At 36.3% G+C, this 13,414-nt stretch overlaps 1 protein-coding gene across 1 annotated transcript; it reads right to left on the bottom strand.

The window, feature by feature from the left end:
- Positions 1–279: 279 nt before the first annotated feature.
- On the bottom strand, positions 280–1,215 carry LOC115961313. Its single transcript, XM_031080312.1, has one exon. It carries the CDS (start codon positions 1,213–1,215, stop codon positions 280–282), a length of 936 nt encoding a protein of 311 aa, XP_030936172.1.
- Positions 1,216–13,414: the final 12,199 nt, after the last annotated feature.

Here is a 13,414-nt window from a genome sequence, read left to right as displayed (position 1 = left end):
AAATAAATTTGCGAAATATCCCACCAAGGCTTCCCCGATACCTTGATCATCCTCCATAATTGAGCCGTCTTCAAGCACCAGCTTGGAGATGAAGTTTTTTCTATTCCTCTGATTTGCACGGCTATGAAAATAACTGGTATTCATGTCCCCTGCCTTCAGCCAATCCACTCTCGATCTCTGGTGCCATAAGAAATCTTCTTTAACCATCAGCTCATAGACCTCGCCGCAGAGGATTTTTACCTGTTCATGGTTCCTGCCAGCCATAGACAATGCTTCAGCTTAGACCAGCAGCTTTTTCTTTTGATACAATAGACTACGAATGTTACCAAAAGAAAGTTTGCTCCAGGTTTGGAGCGAGGAACGACAAACATCAACTTTCCCCACCAGCCTATCCATTGGATTTTCTAAGGTATTACCAGCCCAAGCATTTTTAATCACACCATCGCAACGGTCATCAGTCAACCAAACTGCCTCAAAGCGGAAAGGTCTTCCCCTCTTGTAAAATCTAACATTCTCATCATTCGAGCATACCCACAATGGGCAGTGATCCGATAGAGAGCCTGCAATGTGATGGACTCTGACTGAAGGAAAGAGCTGTGTCCAAGCCGTATTAGCTACTCCCCTATCCAATCTAATCCAAGTTACCACCCCATCAAATTGATTATTACACCACGTATAGGGTGAGCCAACAAACCCCAAATCACAAAAACCACAAAAATCAAGAGCTGCTCTAAAGTTAGTCATTTGTCTTTCCCTACGAGGAGCACCACCTATTTTTTCTTCTGCCTTAACGATTTCATTAAAGTCACCTAAGCATAGCCAGGGCAGGTCCATTTTGAGGCAAAGATGCTTAAGTAGCATCCAAGAGAGTTCCCGGTTAGCTGTTACCGGGTTTCCGTAAAAACCGGTGAACCGCCAAGCGTCATCCCCTCCTGGATTGACTACTGCATCTATGTGAGAAGGAGAAGAATCAAGAATATGCAAGTCAATCCCATTCTTCCAGAACAGAGCTAAACCGCCCCCTGTGTTGAGGCGAGGGACAATGTGAACATTTTCTACGTTCAGTTTTGACCGGAGATTTTTGAGAGTACAAATTTTTGATCTAGTTTCCATGAGAAAAATTATTGAAGGGGAGTATTTTTTCACCATCTCAGTGAGTTCAAGAACTGCACGTGGTCTCCCCAATCCGCGGCAGTTCCAACTTATACAATTCATGATGATCGACGTGACTGGTTGCCAGCCACCGCCGTTTGGTTAAGGTTTGGAACCTCCTCACTACTCACTGCCAGACGCTTCAAGGGACGAACATCTTCGGGTTGTATAAGCTGCCTACGTTTTTCACTATCTATCATTATTGATTCACTATGTGTTTCATTAATGTTACGGGCTCTCCTAACCCAAGTTGATTTCATGGCCGTTTGGTCAAGAGGCTTTTCAGAATTCCTGGTGGGCTTTGGTTCTGGGAAAGGCCCGTTACTTAAGGATTGAGATTGGGCTACCAAGCAAGGCTGCTCTTTCCTTTTTAATGAACGGGCGGATTGATAAAGAAGTTTGGGTAATATTGTTGGTGGTTTTTTGAAATATATGTACATTAAAATGTGTGTAATGTTGTTTAAAAACTGAAAATATATTATTTTAGATAATCTACCCAATAGGGCCAACGTTTTCAAGAAATCAAAGTTCACAGTTTAACAGATAGATATATACGACATCTGATAAACACAAACCCAATTTTGCCAAAATTTTGTGCATATTAAAACCAATTGCCGATAATGTGTTTTTAACCATCACAAAAATCTTTTCACCGTGAATCACAAAAATAAATTAAAAAATATTTTTAAATCTGATTTAAAATTGTTAGATATATTTTAACAATTTACTTTTATGATATTGTTGGTGGTTTTTTGAAATATATGTACATTAAAATGTGTGTAATGTTGTTTAAAAACTGAAAATATATTATTTTAGATAATCTACCCAATAGGGACAACGTTTTCAAGAAATCAAAGTTCACAGTTTAACAGATAGATATATACGACATCTGATAAACACAAACCCAATTTTGCCAAAATTTTGTGCATATTAAAACCAATTGCCGATAATGTGTTTTTAACCATCACAAAAATCTTTTCACCGTGAATCACAAAAATAAATTAAAAAATATTTTTAAATCTGATTTAAAATTGTTAGATATATTTTAACAATTTACTTTTATGATAAAGTAAAATGAATAATACATAGATCTAAGAATAAGTAATAACACAAATAGATGTGATAGACAAAAGTAATAAACAAATATTGAATATATATAAGAAGAAATCTGCATATAATTAAAAACTCACAGACCAAATGTATGAAGGATGAATGAATCAGATTAAGTCTTGTGCTTGACACAATCTCCTTAAAACAGATTTTGTCCCTCACACAATCACTGTGGTGCTTTGAGACTCATGGACATTTGCCTCCCAAGATAAAATGATTTACAGCACGAAAACGAAGCACACAAGGTCGTGCATTCGTGCTCTGCAAACTACTCAATGTCCCTTTCTCTCTCTCTAACACAAAATGAATGCACAAAAATATTATCACTTTGAGAGTTGTTTTCTGAAAAGTTGTTTTCATGAATGAGGGATTATGAATTATTATACGTCTCTATTTCAGTAATAATTGTTGTGCATAGACTAACTGACTCAAAAATTAAAATAATAAAATATTATTATTTGGACAAGTGGGCCCAGTCCACATATGCCAAAAGCTCAACCCAATGTCCAACTCATGAGCATATAAACTCATATATTATCTATTTCCTTTCCTATGTGAGACTCATGATTTTTACCACTTTTAATAACAATAATAACATCTTCAAGTGAACATAGAAAACATCAATTTCTTATTCACTTCATGCTATTTTTCCAACATATATCACTTATAAGTTTTTATAATTACTCATTTTTCTTTTTAACTTTAAAATATAGGTTCAATATAAAAGGTATTTGATAAGTCTAAAATAAAATGAATATTTATATGAGTTAAAAAATTTGTTTTAAATGGGTCGTTTTGCGTTAACACATATAAATTAATGTATCAAATGTGTGAATTGAGAGTCACGTAGGTTGATTCACTTATTTTCCTAACCCGTAAAACATATATCGTATTTGTGTCATGTTCGCAAATTATGTCAAACATTGACACTTCTAATTAAAATATAGTTGTACTTAGAAAAAAAAATGAGGCTTTAAAAAACTACACAACAATGAAATTAAAAAGCTAAAAGGATTAGCATGAACTTAAAGCACAAAATTTCCACTAAGTTGCTCAAGAATTGAAGCAAAAAGTATAATGATTGCATTTTTTTTCTATAGTATTTTATGTAGTGGTCGTCTGGCTTGTAATAACAAATACAATTTGTAGAGTGCTTTTCGGGTTGTTTTATTTTCCAATTCAAGGACTAATAATAGTTTTACATTTTATTAATTGAATTCTCACCATGTTCTTTAAACTACAACAAGCATTATAAAATAATAATAAAAAGTCACGCATAGAGATCCTTGTACCGCCCACAAATAAGCGCTTCTGCCATTGTATTTATTGGTCTCAAGAACGAATCCCACATCGCGTAAAAAAGAGCAAGGGGGAGGCGAAGCAAGGAAATAAAAGAAGAAGTGAAGTACGGAGCAACTCTTACCTTTTTCGGCTTTTTAGCTAATATTAAGAGTCTGTCTGGATATTGTTTATTTGCTGAAAATTGAAAACTTGATAATATCTGATACGTGGCCCCATTTGGTCACGCGATATTAAAATTATTTCTAGAGTGGGAGATCCCACCACAATAGCTTGCGTTGCACTATTTTGCACGGGCCTGGCGCACCCCACCAAATTAAGTTTAAAAGATTAATTCGAAACCCGGAACTGAATGAATAACACTGAATAGGGCTGGGCCGACAGGCACAAGCACAATAATTTTAACGATCAATTGGGTTTTTTATTTTTGTCATTATTCATACTGGGCCGAAAGCGAGTATATCAAAAGAACAGGGTCGGGTCATATTTTATTTCACAGTTTTTCTTCACCAACTATTTACTTACACTAATTTTTCTTTTATAGGCCCAAGACCGAAATATAGACTGGACTGTGGTGAGCCCAGAGACCGATCAGGTCCTAAAGAAGGCCCAATACTGGATTGGATTGGATCACGTTCAGCTCTACTCATGGTATCAAAGAAAATAGGGCGTAAAATAAATAGATAAATGCTAAAATTATAAACTATTTTATAATAATTATTATTATTATTTTGTGAAATAGTCCCACATCCTGCAAAAGAAAAGAGAGCTTATAAACTCCACTTTTATATACCCTTTAAAAAAAAAAAAATTTCTCATTATTTCAAAGTACAACTATACTTTACCACATTTAGAGCATTCTTATCAAGCATGCTAAAAATACTAAAAAGCCAATTTTAGCACCAATATACAAAAATATGAACAAAGTTTCTCTCCAAACTAGTTTTGAGAGAAACCCTACAAACTCATCATATATATTTATATTGAGTGTAAATTTTGAAAATCTAACCGTTAGATTGCATATTCTTATTACATCCTTAATGCTTACAAAATTTCAAGAAAATCAAAGATTAATTGCTACGTCATCAAATAAATGTTATAATTTCAAATTTTTATAATCTAAAATTGTATATAAAAAATAAGTTAATTGATCAAATAGTAAATAATATCCGATTTGAGCGAAATTTGATATGCATGTTAAGAACATAAGGAACATGAAATTCAACGGTTAAATTTTCAAAATTCATACCCAAAAAAGAAATATATGAGAAGTTTGAAGAGTTTCTGAGAAACTTTGTTTGCATTCCGTTATAGTGAGTTGTCATCTATTACAACTCACTGTAACTGAATCTTAAAACCAAAAAATATTTTTTTAATCCCTCAGCCTTTAAGGGGGTGTTGGTTTGTATTTTCAAACAATAATTTTCAGTTTTTAAACAACATTACACGTATTTCCACACACTTTTTCACCCACACGTATTTCCACAAATGTTTTAAAACAACAATTTTCAGTTTTTAAACACATGTACCAAACAAGCCTTAACCCTCTCCCTCTTTCTCTCTTTCTCACACGACCCCTTTTCCATATGTTTTCTGTTGGTTCTCCCTTAGCCCCAACCCTTCCCTTCCCTTCTCCCATGCCTGAGACCGAACCCAACCTTGAAACTTTTTTACCAGCGAGGGCATCGATGTGGGCATTAGTGTTGAGGTGAGATCGACGTGGAGATCGGTGTGGGTTATTAGCATGGAGATTTGTGGGTCATCGGCGTGGAATGGTGGTGGTTGTTTTGGGTTTCGTGGGTTTGAGTTGTGTGAAATTCATGGGTTTGGGTATGATGGGTGGGTTTTTGTTGGTTGTGGTATGGGTGGGTTTGACGTCGTTGATGATGGTTGTGATTGTTGTGTCCGTGGTGGCTAGTGGAAATGGCAGTGGGTGTGGGTTTGAGTTTGTGATTTGATTTTGGGTTTGTGATTGGTTTTGAGTTTGTGATTTGATTTTGGGTTTGTGATTGGTTTTGAGATTGTGATTTGGTTTTGGGTTTGTTTTTGTTTGTGATTGGGGGTTGAGGTTGTGGGTAGTGGTGGCTGTGTCAGTGGGTGCCAGTGGTGGTGGCTGGTGGTAGTGGGTTGGGTGTTTTTGTTTTGAAGAAGATACACGTACAAAAGAGAGAGAAAGAAAGAAAGAGGGAGGAATAGATGAGGTTAAGAATAATAAATAATTATAACATAATTTTTTTTTTAGAGAGTTTCAACCTATAACGTCCGCTTCTGATGATTGTTCTTTATCATCAAACCAAGACACCAATCAGTTTTTGGTGTAGGCGGGAATTGAACTCCAGATCTCTTATACAACCATCAGAGACTTTACTAGTTGAGTTAACTGGAACCTACAATTATAAAATATTTAAGAAATAATATTTTAACGAAGTGCTAAAAAATATAAAACCTTTGATGTTGGTTATATTATAAAGTAAGGTGTTAAAATTGATAAAGTAGTGTTTTGAAATGCTAAATGCTATATTTTTTAGCATTCTTGATGTGAATGCTCTTATAACAAAAAAAAAAATTAAATAAGTTGTTTATAAACGGACACTAAGGCCACAAAAACTTACTCAATTTTTGCTATGATTTGCCATGTGGTGAGTTATGAGTGGTGGAAATATGGACCAACCACTTTTTTTCTTTCACTCATAAATTGCCATTGAGTTGTACCAAAATTGTGTTCTAATTAGTTTAATATACTGCCGTGCACTCTTGGCATGATGGTAACTCCACAAGTACAAAGTTCTCATGGAGTGTGGGGGGCAAGGGTCTGGGTTCAAGTCTTTAAGAGGAAATTTCACAAACATATATACTTAAATTAGGCTAAACTATAATTTATATTTTGTCTAAAAAAATTAGTTTAATATTTGGTATGTGAGCCGATGGTCCACATGATATTAAAAATGGCCATCACAATTTAATTTGCATGTTGTTTATTTTTTTAGGTCAAAAGAAAGAAAAAAAATTATTATGTTGCTAAAAAGAAATTATTAGTAAGTTAATTATTTTTTTATGCAAAAATATAAGTCAATAAACTGTAGTTATACTCTTCTCAGCAAACAAAGAAGGCAGATGCACCAGGTCAGAGGGGCAATCTGCAGCAGGGGACTAGCAACTAATTATCAAACTTGCAAGAGCTAGAAGCAGGAGACCATATAGATATGGCACTGCTTATGAACCTCTAACAATTCAAGAGATAGGGTGTTTTTTGGAGTGAATAGTAGCAATGCTAGAACATCAATTGGGGCACTGTTGGAGGCTGTGGTTGAAGCTGGTCTGGCAGCACAGGACCAAGGTTTTCACCATGTTTTGTTTCTCACTTCTCACTAACAGCAAGAACTTTATGCAGACTTTCAAGATGAAAACAACATCTAATTGGCTTGATAGTACTAGACTAGTTGGTCATAGTTTTTTTTTTGTCCCAGTCTGGTTTTCATTGTGATGTGTTTTGTGTACCCCATATGGTTGTTAAAGAGTCATGGTCTATAGCTAAATTGGCAACCTTGTTAGTGTGGCTTGAATTTGCCACAAGCCCATAAAGCCCAATCCGGCCATAGATTGACCTAATACAAGTTGTATTGGGAATCCTACTTCAGCCGACTTTTTATAAAGTAACATATATATATATATATATATTGCTTTATTATATGAGGCTACATTGAATAGAATTGATTCAAGAAAAATTCCAATTAACCTAGTGAGCAAGCCACATGAGAGAAAATAGAGAAAAGAGAGGCAGTCAGCTTCTATTCTTAATTTTTCTGTGAGAGAGTGCTAGGGTGTAATTGGGATTTGGGTTTCTTGAGAGTGTTCTTGTGCACTATTGTATTTTCCCTGATAATAGTGAAATTCCTGCAACTCCATGGACGTAGGCTAATTGCCGAACCACGTAAATATTGTCTTGTGCTTGTGATTATTTTCTTTGACGTGTGTTTTCTCTATTTGTTTTGTTTCTCACAGGTTAGGAATTTTTGGTTAAATTCCCTACAACTGGTATCAGAGCCTAGGGTTAGATTTAAGTGAGAGCAATGGCAGAGGAAGCAGGAAAGGCGTTTGGAATAGAAAAGTTCGATGGCACAGACTTTGGATTTTGGAGGATGTAAATCGAGGATTACCTTTATGGGAGGAAGTTGCATCTACCGCTTCTAGGGGAAAAATCTGAGACTATGAAGGCTGAGGAATGAGCTCTTCTTGACAGACAGGTACTAGGAGTTATCAGGTTAACTCTGTCTAGGTCTGTTGCACACAATGTTGTAAAGGAGAAGACCACAGCAGATTTGATGAAGGCTTTGTCTGGTATGTATGAAAAGCCGTCAGCAAACAATAAAGTCCACTTGATGAAGAAACTGTTCAATCTGAAGATGGCAGAGAATGCATCAGTAGCACAACATCTGAATGAATTTAATACTATCACAAATCAATTGTCGTCTGTAGAAATTGATTTTGATGATGAGATTCGTGCTCTGATCGTCTTGGCTTCTTTGCCAAACAGTTGGGAGGCAATGAGGATGGCAGTAAGCAATTCTACAGGAAAGGAAAAACTCAAGTACAATGATATACGAGATTTAATTCTGGCTGAGGAGATTCGCAGAAGAGATGCAGGTGAATCCTCAGGATCTGGTTCTGCCCTAAACCTTGAGACAAGAGGCAGAGGTAATAACAGAAATTCAAATCGGGGCAGATCAAAATCCAGAAATTCTAATCGGAACAGAAGTAAATCTAGATCAGGCCAACAAGTACAATGTTGGAATTGTGGGAAAACATGTCACTTTAGGAATCAATGCAAAAGTCCTAAGAAGAAGAATGAAGATGATTCTGCTAATGCTGTAACAGAAGAGGTACAGGATGCATTACTTCTTGCGGTAGACAGTCCACTTGATGATTGGGTTTTGGATTCAGGAGTTTCGTTTCATACCACTCCACACCGAGAAATCATACAGAATTATGTTGCAGGTGATTTTGGTAAGGTGTATTTGGCTGATAGTTCAGCCTTGGATGTTGTGGGTATGGGAGATGTTCGAATATTGTTGCCCAATGGGTTTGTTTGGTTACTGGAAAAGATTCGACATATTCCTAACCTGAGGAGGAATCTGATTTTTGTTGGACAACTTGATGATGAAGGACATGCAATACTATTTGTTGGTGGTACTTGGAAGGTTACAAAGGGAGCTAGGGTATTGGCTCGTGGAAAGAAAACTGGTACTCTGTACATGACCTCAAGTCCAAGAGACACAATTGCAGTTGCTGATGCAAGTATTGATACAAGCCTATGGCACCGCAGACTTGGTCATATGAGTGAGAAAGGGATGAAGATGCTGCTGTCAAAAGGAAAACTACCAGAATTGAAGTCCATTGATTTTGACATGTGTGAAAGTTACATCTTAGGAAAGTAGAAAAAGGTGAGCTTCTTGAAAACTGGTAGGACACCGAAGGCTGAAAAATTGGAGTTAGTACACACTGATTTGTGGGGGCCTTCTCCGGTTGCATCCCTTGGAGATTCAAGGTACTACATCACTTTCATTGATGACTCAAGTAGAAAGGTATGAGTTTATTTTCTAAAAAATAAATCAGATGTATTTGAAACCTTTAAGAAGTGGAAGGCCATGGTTGAGACAGAAACATGTTTGAAAGTAAAATGTTTGAGGTCAGATAATGGAGGAGAGTACATAGATGGAGGGTTCAGTGAGTATTGTGCTGCACAGGGAATTAGGATGGAGAAGACCATTCCTAGGACACCACAGCAGAATGGTGTGGCTGAGCGCATGAATAGAACTCTCAATAAGCATGCTAGGAGTATGAGGTTGCATGCTGGACTACCAAAAACTTTTTGGGCTGATGCTGTTAGCACTGCAACTTACCTGATAAAAAGAGGACCTTCAGTTCCCATGGAGTTCAGACTTCCTGAGGAGGTTTGGAGCGGTAAAGAGGTAAAGTTTTCACACTTAAAAGTTTTTGGTTGTGTTTCCTATGTTCATATTGATTCTGATGCTCGTAGTAAACTTGATGTAAAGTCTAAAATATGTTTTTTCATTGGCTATGGTGATGAGAAATTTGGCTATAGGTTTTGGGATGAACAAAACAGGAAAATCATCAGAAGTAGAAATGTGATATTTAATGAACAGGTTATGTACAAGGACAGGTCAACTGTAGTGCCAGATGTTACAGGGATAGATCAAAAGAAATCTGAGTTTGTCAACTTAGATGAATTGACTGAAGGTACTGTCCAGAAAAGGGGTGAAGAAGATAAGGAGAATGTAAATTCACAGGTAGATCTGAGTACACCTGTAGCTGAAGTTCGCAGATCTTCCAGGAACATTAGACCTCCACAGCGTTATTCACCCACTTTAAATTATCTCTTGTTGACTGATGGTGGTGAGCCAGAGTGTTATGAAGAAGTCTTGCAAGATGAGAATTCAAGCAAGTGGGAGTTAGCCATGAAGGATGAGATGGATTCTTTGTTGGGGAATCAGACATGGGAACTGACTGAATTGCCAGTAGGAAAGAAGGCTTTGCACAACAAATGGGTATACAGAATAAAGAATGAGCATGATGGTAGCAAACGTTACAAGGCCAGATTAGTTGTTAAAGGGTTCCAGCAGAAGGAAGGCATTGACTACACAGAAATATTTTCTCCAGTTGTGAAGATGTCAACAATCAGACTAGTACTGGGAATGGTGGCTGCAGAAAACTTATATCTTGAGCAGTTAGATGTGAAGACAGCATTCCTTCATGGTGACTTGGAGGAAGACCTTTACATGATTCAGTCAGAATGGTTCATTGCTCAAGGACAAGAGAATTTAGTCTGCAAACTGAGAAAGAGCTTGTATGGCCTAAAACAAGCTCCTAGATAGTGGTACAAGAAATTTGACAGTTTTATGCACAGAATTGGTTTCAAGAGATGTGAAGCTGATCACTGTTACTATGTTAAGCTTTTTGACAATTCTTACATCATATTACTGTTGTATGTGGATGATATGCTTATTGCAGGGTCTAGCATTGAGGAGATTAATAATCTGAAGAAACAATTATCCAAACAGTTTGCAATGAAGGATTTGGGAGCTGCAAAACAAATCCTTGGTATGAGAATCATTAGAGACAAGGCTAATGGTACATTGAAACTTTCACAGTCAGAGTATGTGAAGAAAGTTCTCAGCAGGTTCAACATGAATGAAGTTAAACCAGTAAGCACACCCTTGGGTAGTCATTTCAAACTAAGCAAAGAACAATCACCGAAGACAGAAGAAGAAAGGGACCACATGAGTAAGGTGCCCTATGCCTCAGCTATTGGTAGCTTGATGTATGCTATAGTGTGTACAAGGCCAGACATTGCACATGCAGTGAGAGTTGTGAGTAGATTCATGAGTAGGCCTGGAAAGCAGCATTGGGAGGCAGTCAAGTGGATTCTGAGATATCTGAAGGGTTCATCAGATACATGTCTTTACTTCACAGGTGCAAGTTTGAAACTGCAGGGTTATGTAGATGCTGATTTTGCTGGTGATATTGATAGTAGAAAGAGTACTACTGGGTTTGTTTTTACTCTGGGTGGTACAGCTATATCATGGGCTTCAAATCTACAGAAGATTGTTACTTTGTCTAGTACAGAAGCTGAGTATGTTGCAGCAACTGAAGCTGGAAAGGAGATGATTTGGCTACATGGTTTCTTAGATGAATTGGGTAAGAAGCAGGAGATGGGTATTCTACACAGTGACAGTCAGAGTGCAATCTTTCTTGCCAAGAATTCGGCTTTTCATTCAAAGTCGAAGCACATACAGACAAAATACCACTTTATCCGTTATCTTGTTGAAGATAAGCTGGCAATACTTGAGAAGATTTGTAGATCTAAGAACCCGGCAGACATGTTGACTAAGGGTGTCACTATTGAGAAATTGAAGCTGTGCGTATCTTCAATTGGTCTTCTAGCTTGAGGACAGGAGGATGAGTTGTAGGGATGAGGGATTGTGTTATGGAGGATTGTGGCTGATGTTTGCAGCTTGTGAGCCCTTAAGGGCTAAGGTGGAGCTGATGGAGGAGTTTGCTAGTGTAGCTTGATCAATTCAAGCCAAGGTGGAGATTTGTTAGTGTGGCTTGAATTTGCCACAAGCCCATAAAGCCCAATCCGGCCATAGATTGACCTAATACAAGTTGTATTAGGAATCCTACTTCAGCCGACTTTTTATAAAGTAACATATATATATATATATATATTGCTTTATTATATGTGGCTACATTGAATAGAATTGATTCAAGAAAAATTCCAATTAACCTAGTGAGCAAGCCACATGAGAGAAAATAGAGAAAAGAGAGGCAGTTAGCTTCTATTCTTAATTTTTCTGTGAGAGAGTGCTAGGGTGTAATTGGGATTTGGGTTTCTTGAGAGTGTTCTTGTGCACTGTTGTATTTTCCCTGATAATAGTGAAATCCCTGCAACTCCGTGGACTTAGGCTAATTGCCGAACCATGTAAATATTGTCTTGTGCTTGTGATTATTTTCTTTGACGTGTGTTTTCTCTATTTGTTTTGTTTCTCACAGGTTAGGAATTTTTGGTTAAATTCCCTACAAACCTGTGTGCCAATTCATTTTTGCTGGTTTTGTCTAGTTGGTGCTGATATTTTGTAACTTGTACCGTGTATATGCCTTCTCCCATGAAATGGTATGGAAAAAACAAAAAAAAAACTGTAATTATAAAGGTTTCAAGAGCCATGTATTTGCTCTAACATTAGTTATATTACAAACATCTAAGTGGTAGTTATATAGTATTATTTTTCCTTAACTTTTGCTTTCTCTTAATAAAAAAGATAAAAATTTACACTCTTTTAAGCTTAGGATTGCTTCTAAATCTATTTCTGAACTTTAAAAATGTTTAAAACATTGAGTATTGGGTAAAAGAAGTGAAAATTAGATTTTCGAAGTATTTAATTCCAGTTATTTTAACTTAAAGCACGTGAACAAAACCATAGTGCTTTTTGATAGTATAACTCAGGTACTCACCTACATGGTATTGGTGAATGATTGAATGGCTGATCATGTATTTGAATGTAAGTTGCACGTGCTCATGTTTGGTTAGCCATATCCATTTCTTAATCAATTAAGTTAAGTGTTTGGCATACAAAAATATTTTGATGCTTAACCTGTTAGTCTAAGAAGTCTGTTAAGCACAGCTTAAAACCAAAAAAGATCTACATTCATATTTAGACACTTAAGGTATAAGAAAATGGGATTCATTTCCCAGCTGCCCTTCTTGCAACTATTACCAATGATACCAACTTTTCCACTGTTTGTGAGAATAATAACCCCTGTAAAACCTATTACTTTCAATCTTATCAAAGCCTACTTTAATGTGCATTTGGATGAGTTTATTTATTTATTTATTTTTTTGAAAAACGAGTTTATTTTATTTATAAAATAAAAGTACAATTTTATACTTTTATTTTGAAAACTATGACACTTTAAAAAGTTGTACATTTTCTTTTAAGATAAAAATAAATTGATCTAAATAAGTTGTCACTCCTTTGTTATTATTATTTTCGATAATAGATGTGATCCAAATTTGAGTGTTAAATAACCATGACTCAGATGACTATCTACAACAAGCATATTATTTAAATAGTCGTAACCAATGGTTACTATTGCATCTAAAGGTCTGCATGTTTAATTTATAGATAAAACAACTACCTCATGGTTTCATCATTGTGTGCCTCTCCAAGATATCAAAAGTTCTTGACTTTTAGATAGGCACAAGAGACTCCTAACTTGTTTTCTGCCCCTTGGATCCTTTCTTGTCCGAGGCTTTTAATTACTTTCAGAAGACAAC

Source organism: Quercus lobata, chromosome 9 (assembly GCF_001633185.2).
Source record: "Quercus lobata isolate SW786 chromosome 9, ValleyOak3.0 Primary Assembly, whole genome shotgun sequence".
NCBI classification, from domain to species: domain Eukaryota; kingdom Viridiplantae; phylum Streptophyta; class Magnoliopsida; order Fagales; family Fagaceae; genus Quercus; species Quercus lobata.
Note: the sequence above shows the minus strand (reverse complement) of the source record. Positions and strands in the feature narration are given on the sequence as shown.

Excerpts from the sequence above, each read along its gene's own strand:
- LOC115961313 (XM_031080312.1), bottom strand. The coding sequence starts at position 1,215 with ATGAATTGTATAAGTTGGAACTGCCGCGGATTGGGGAGACCACGTGCA.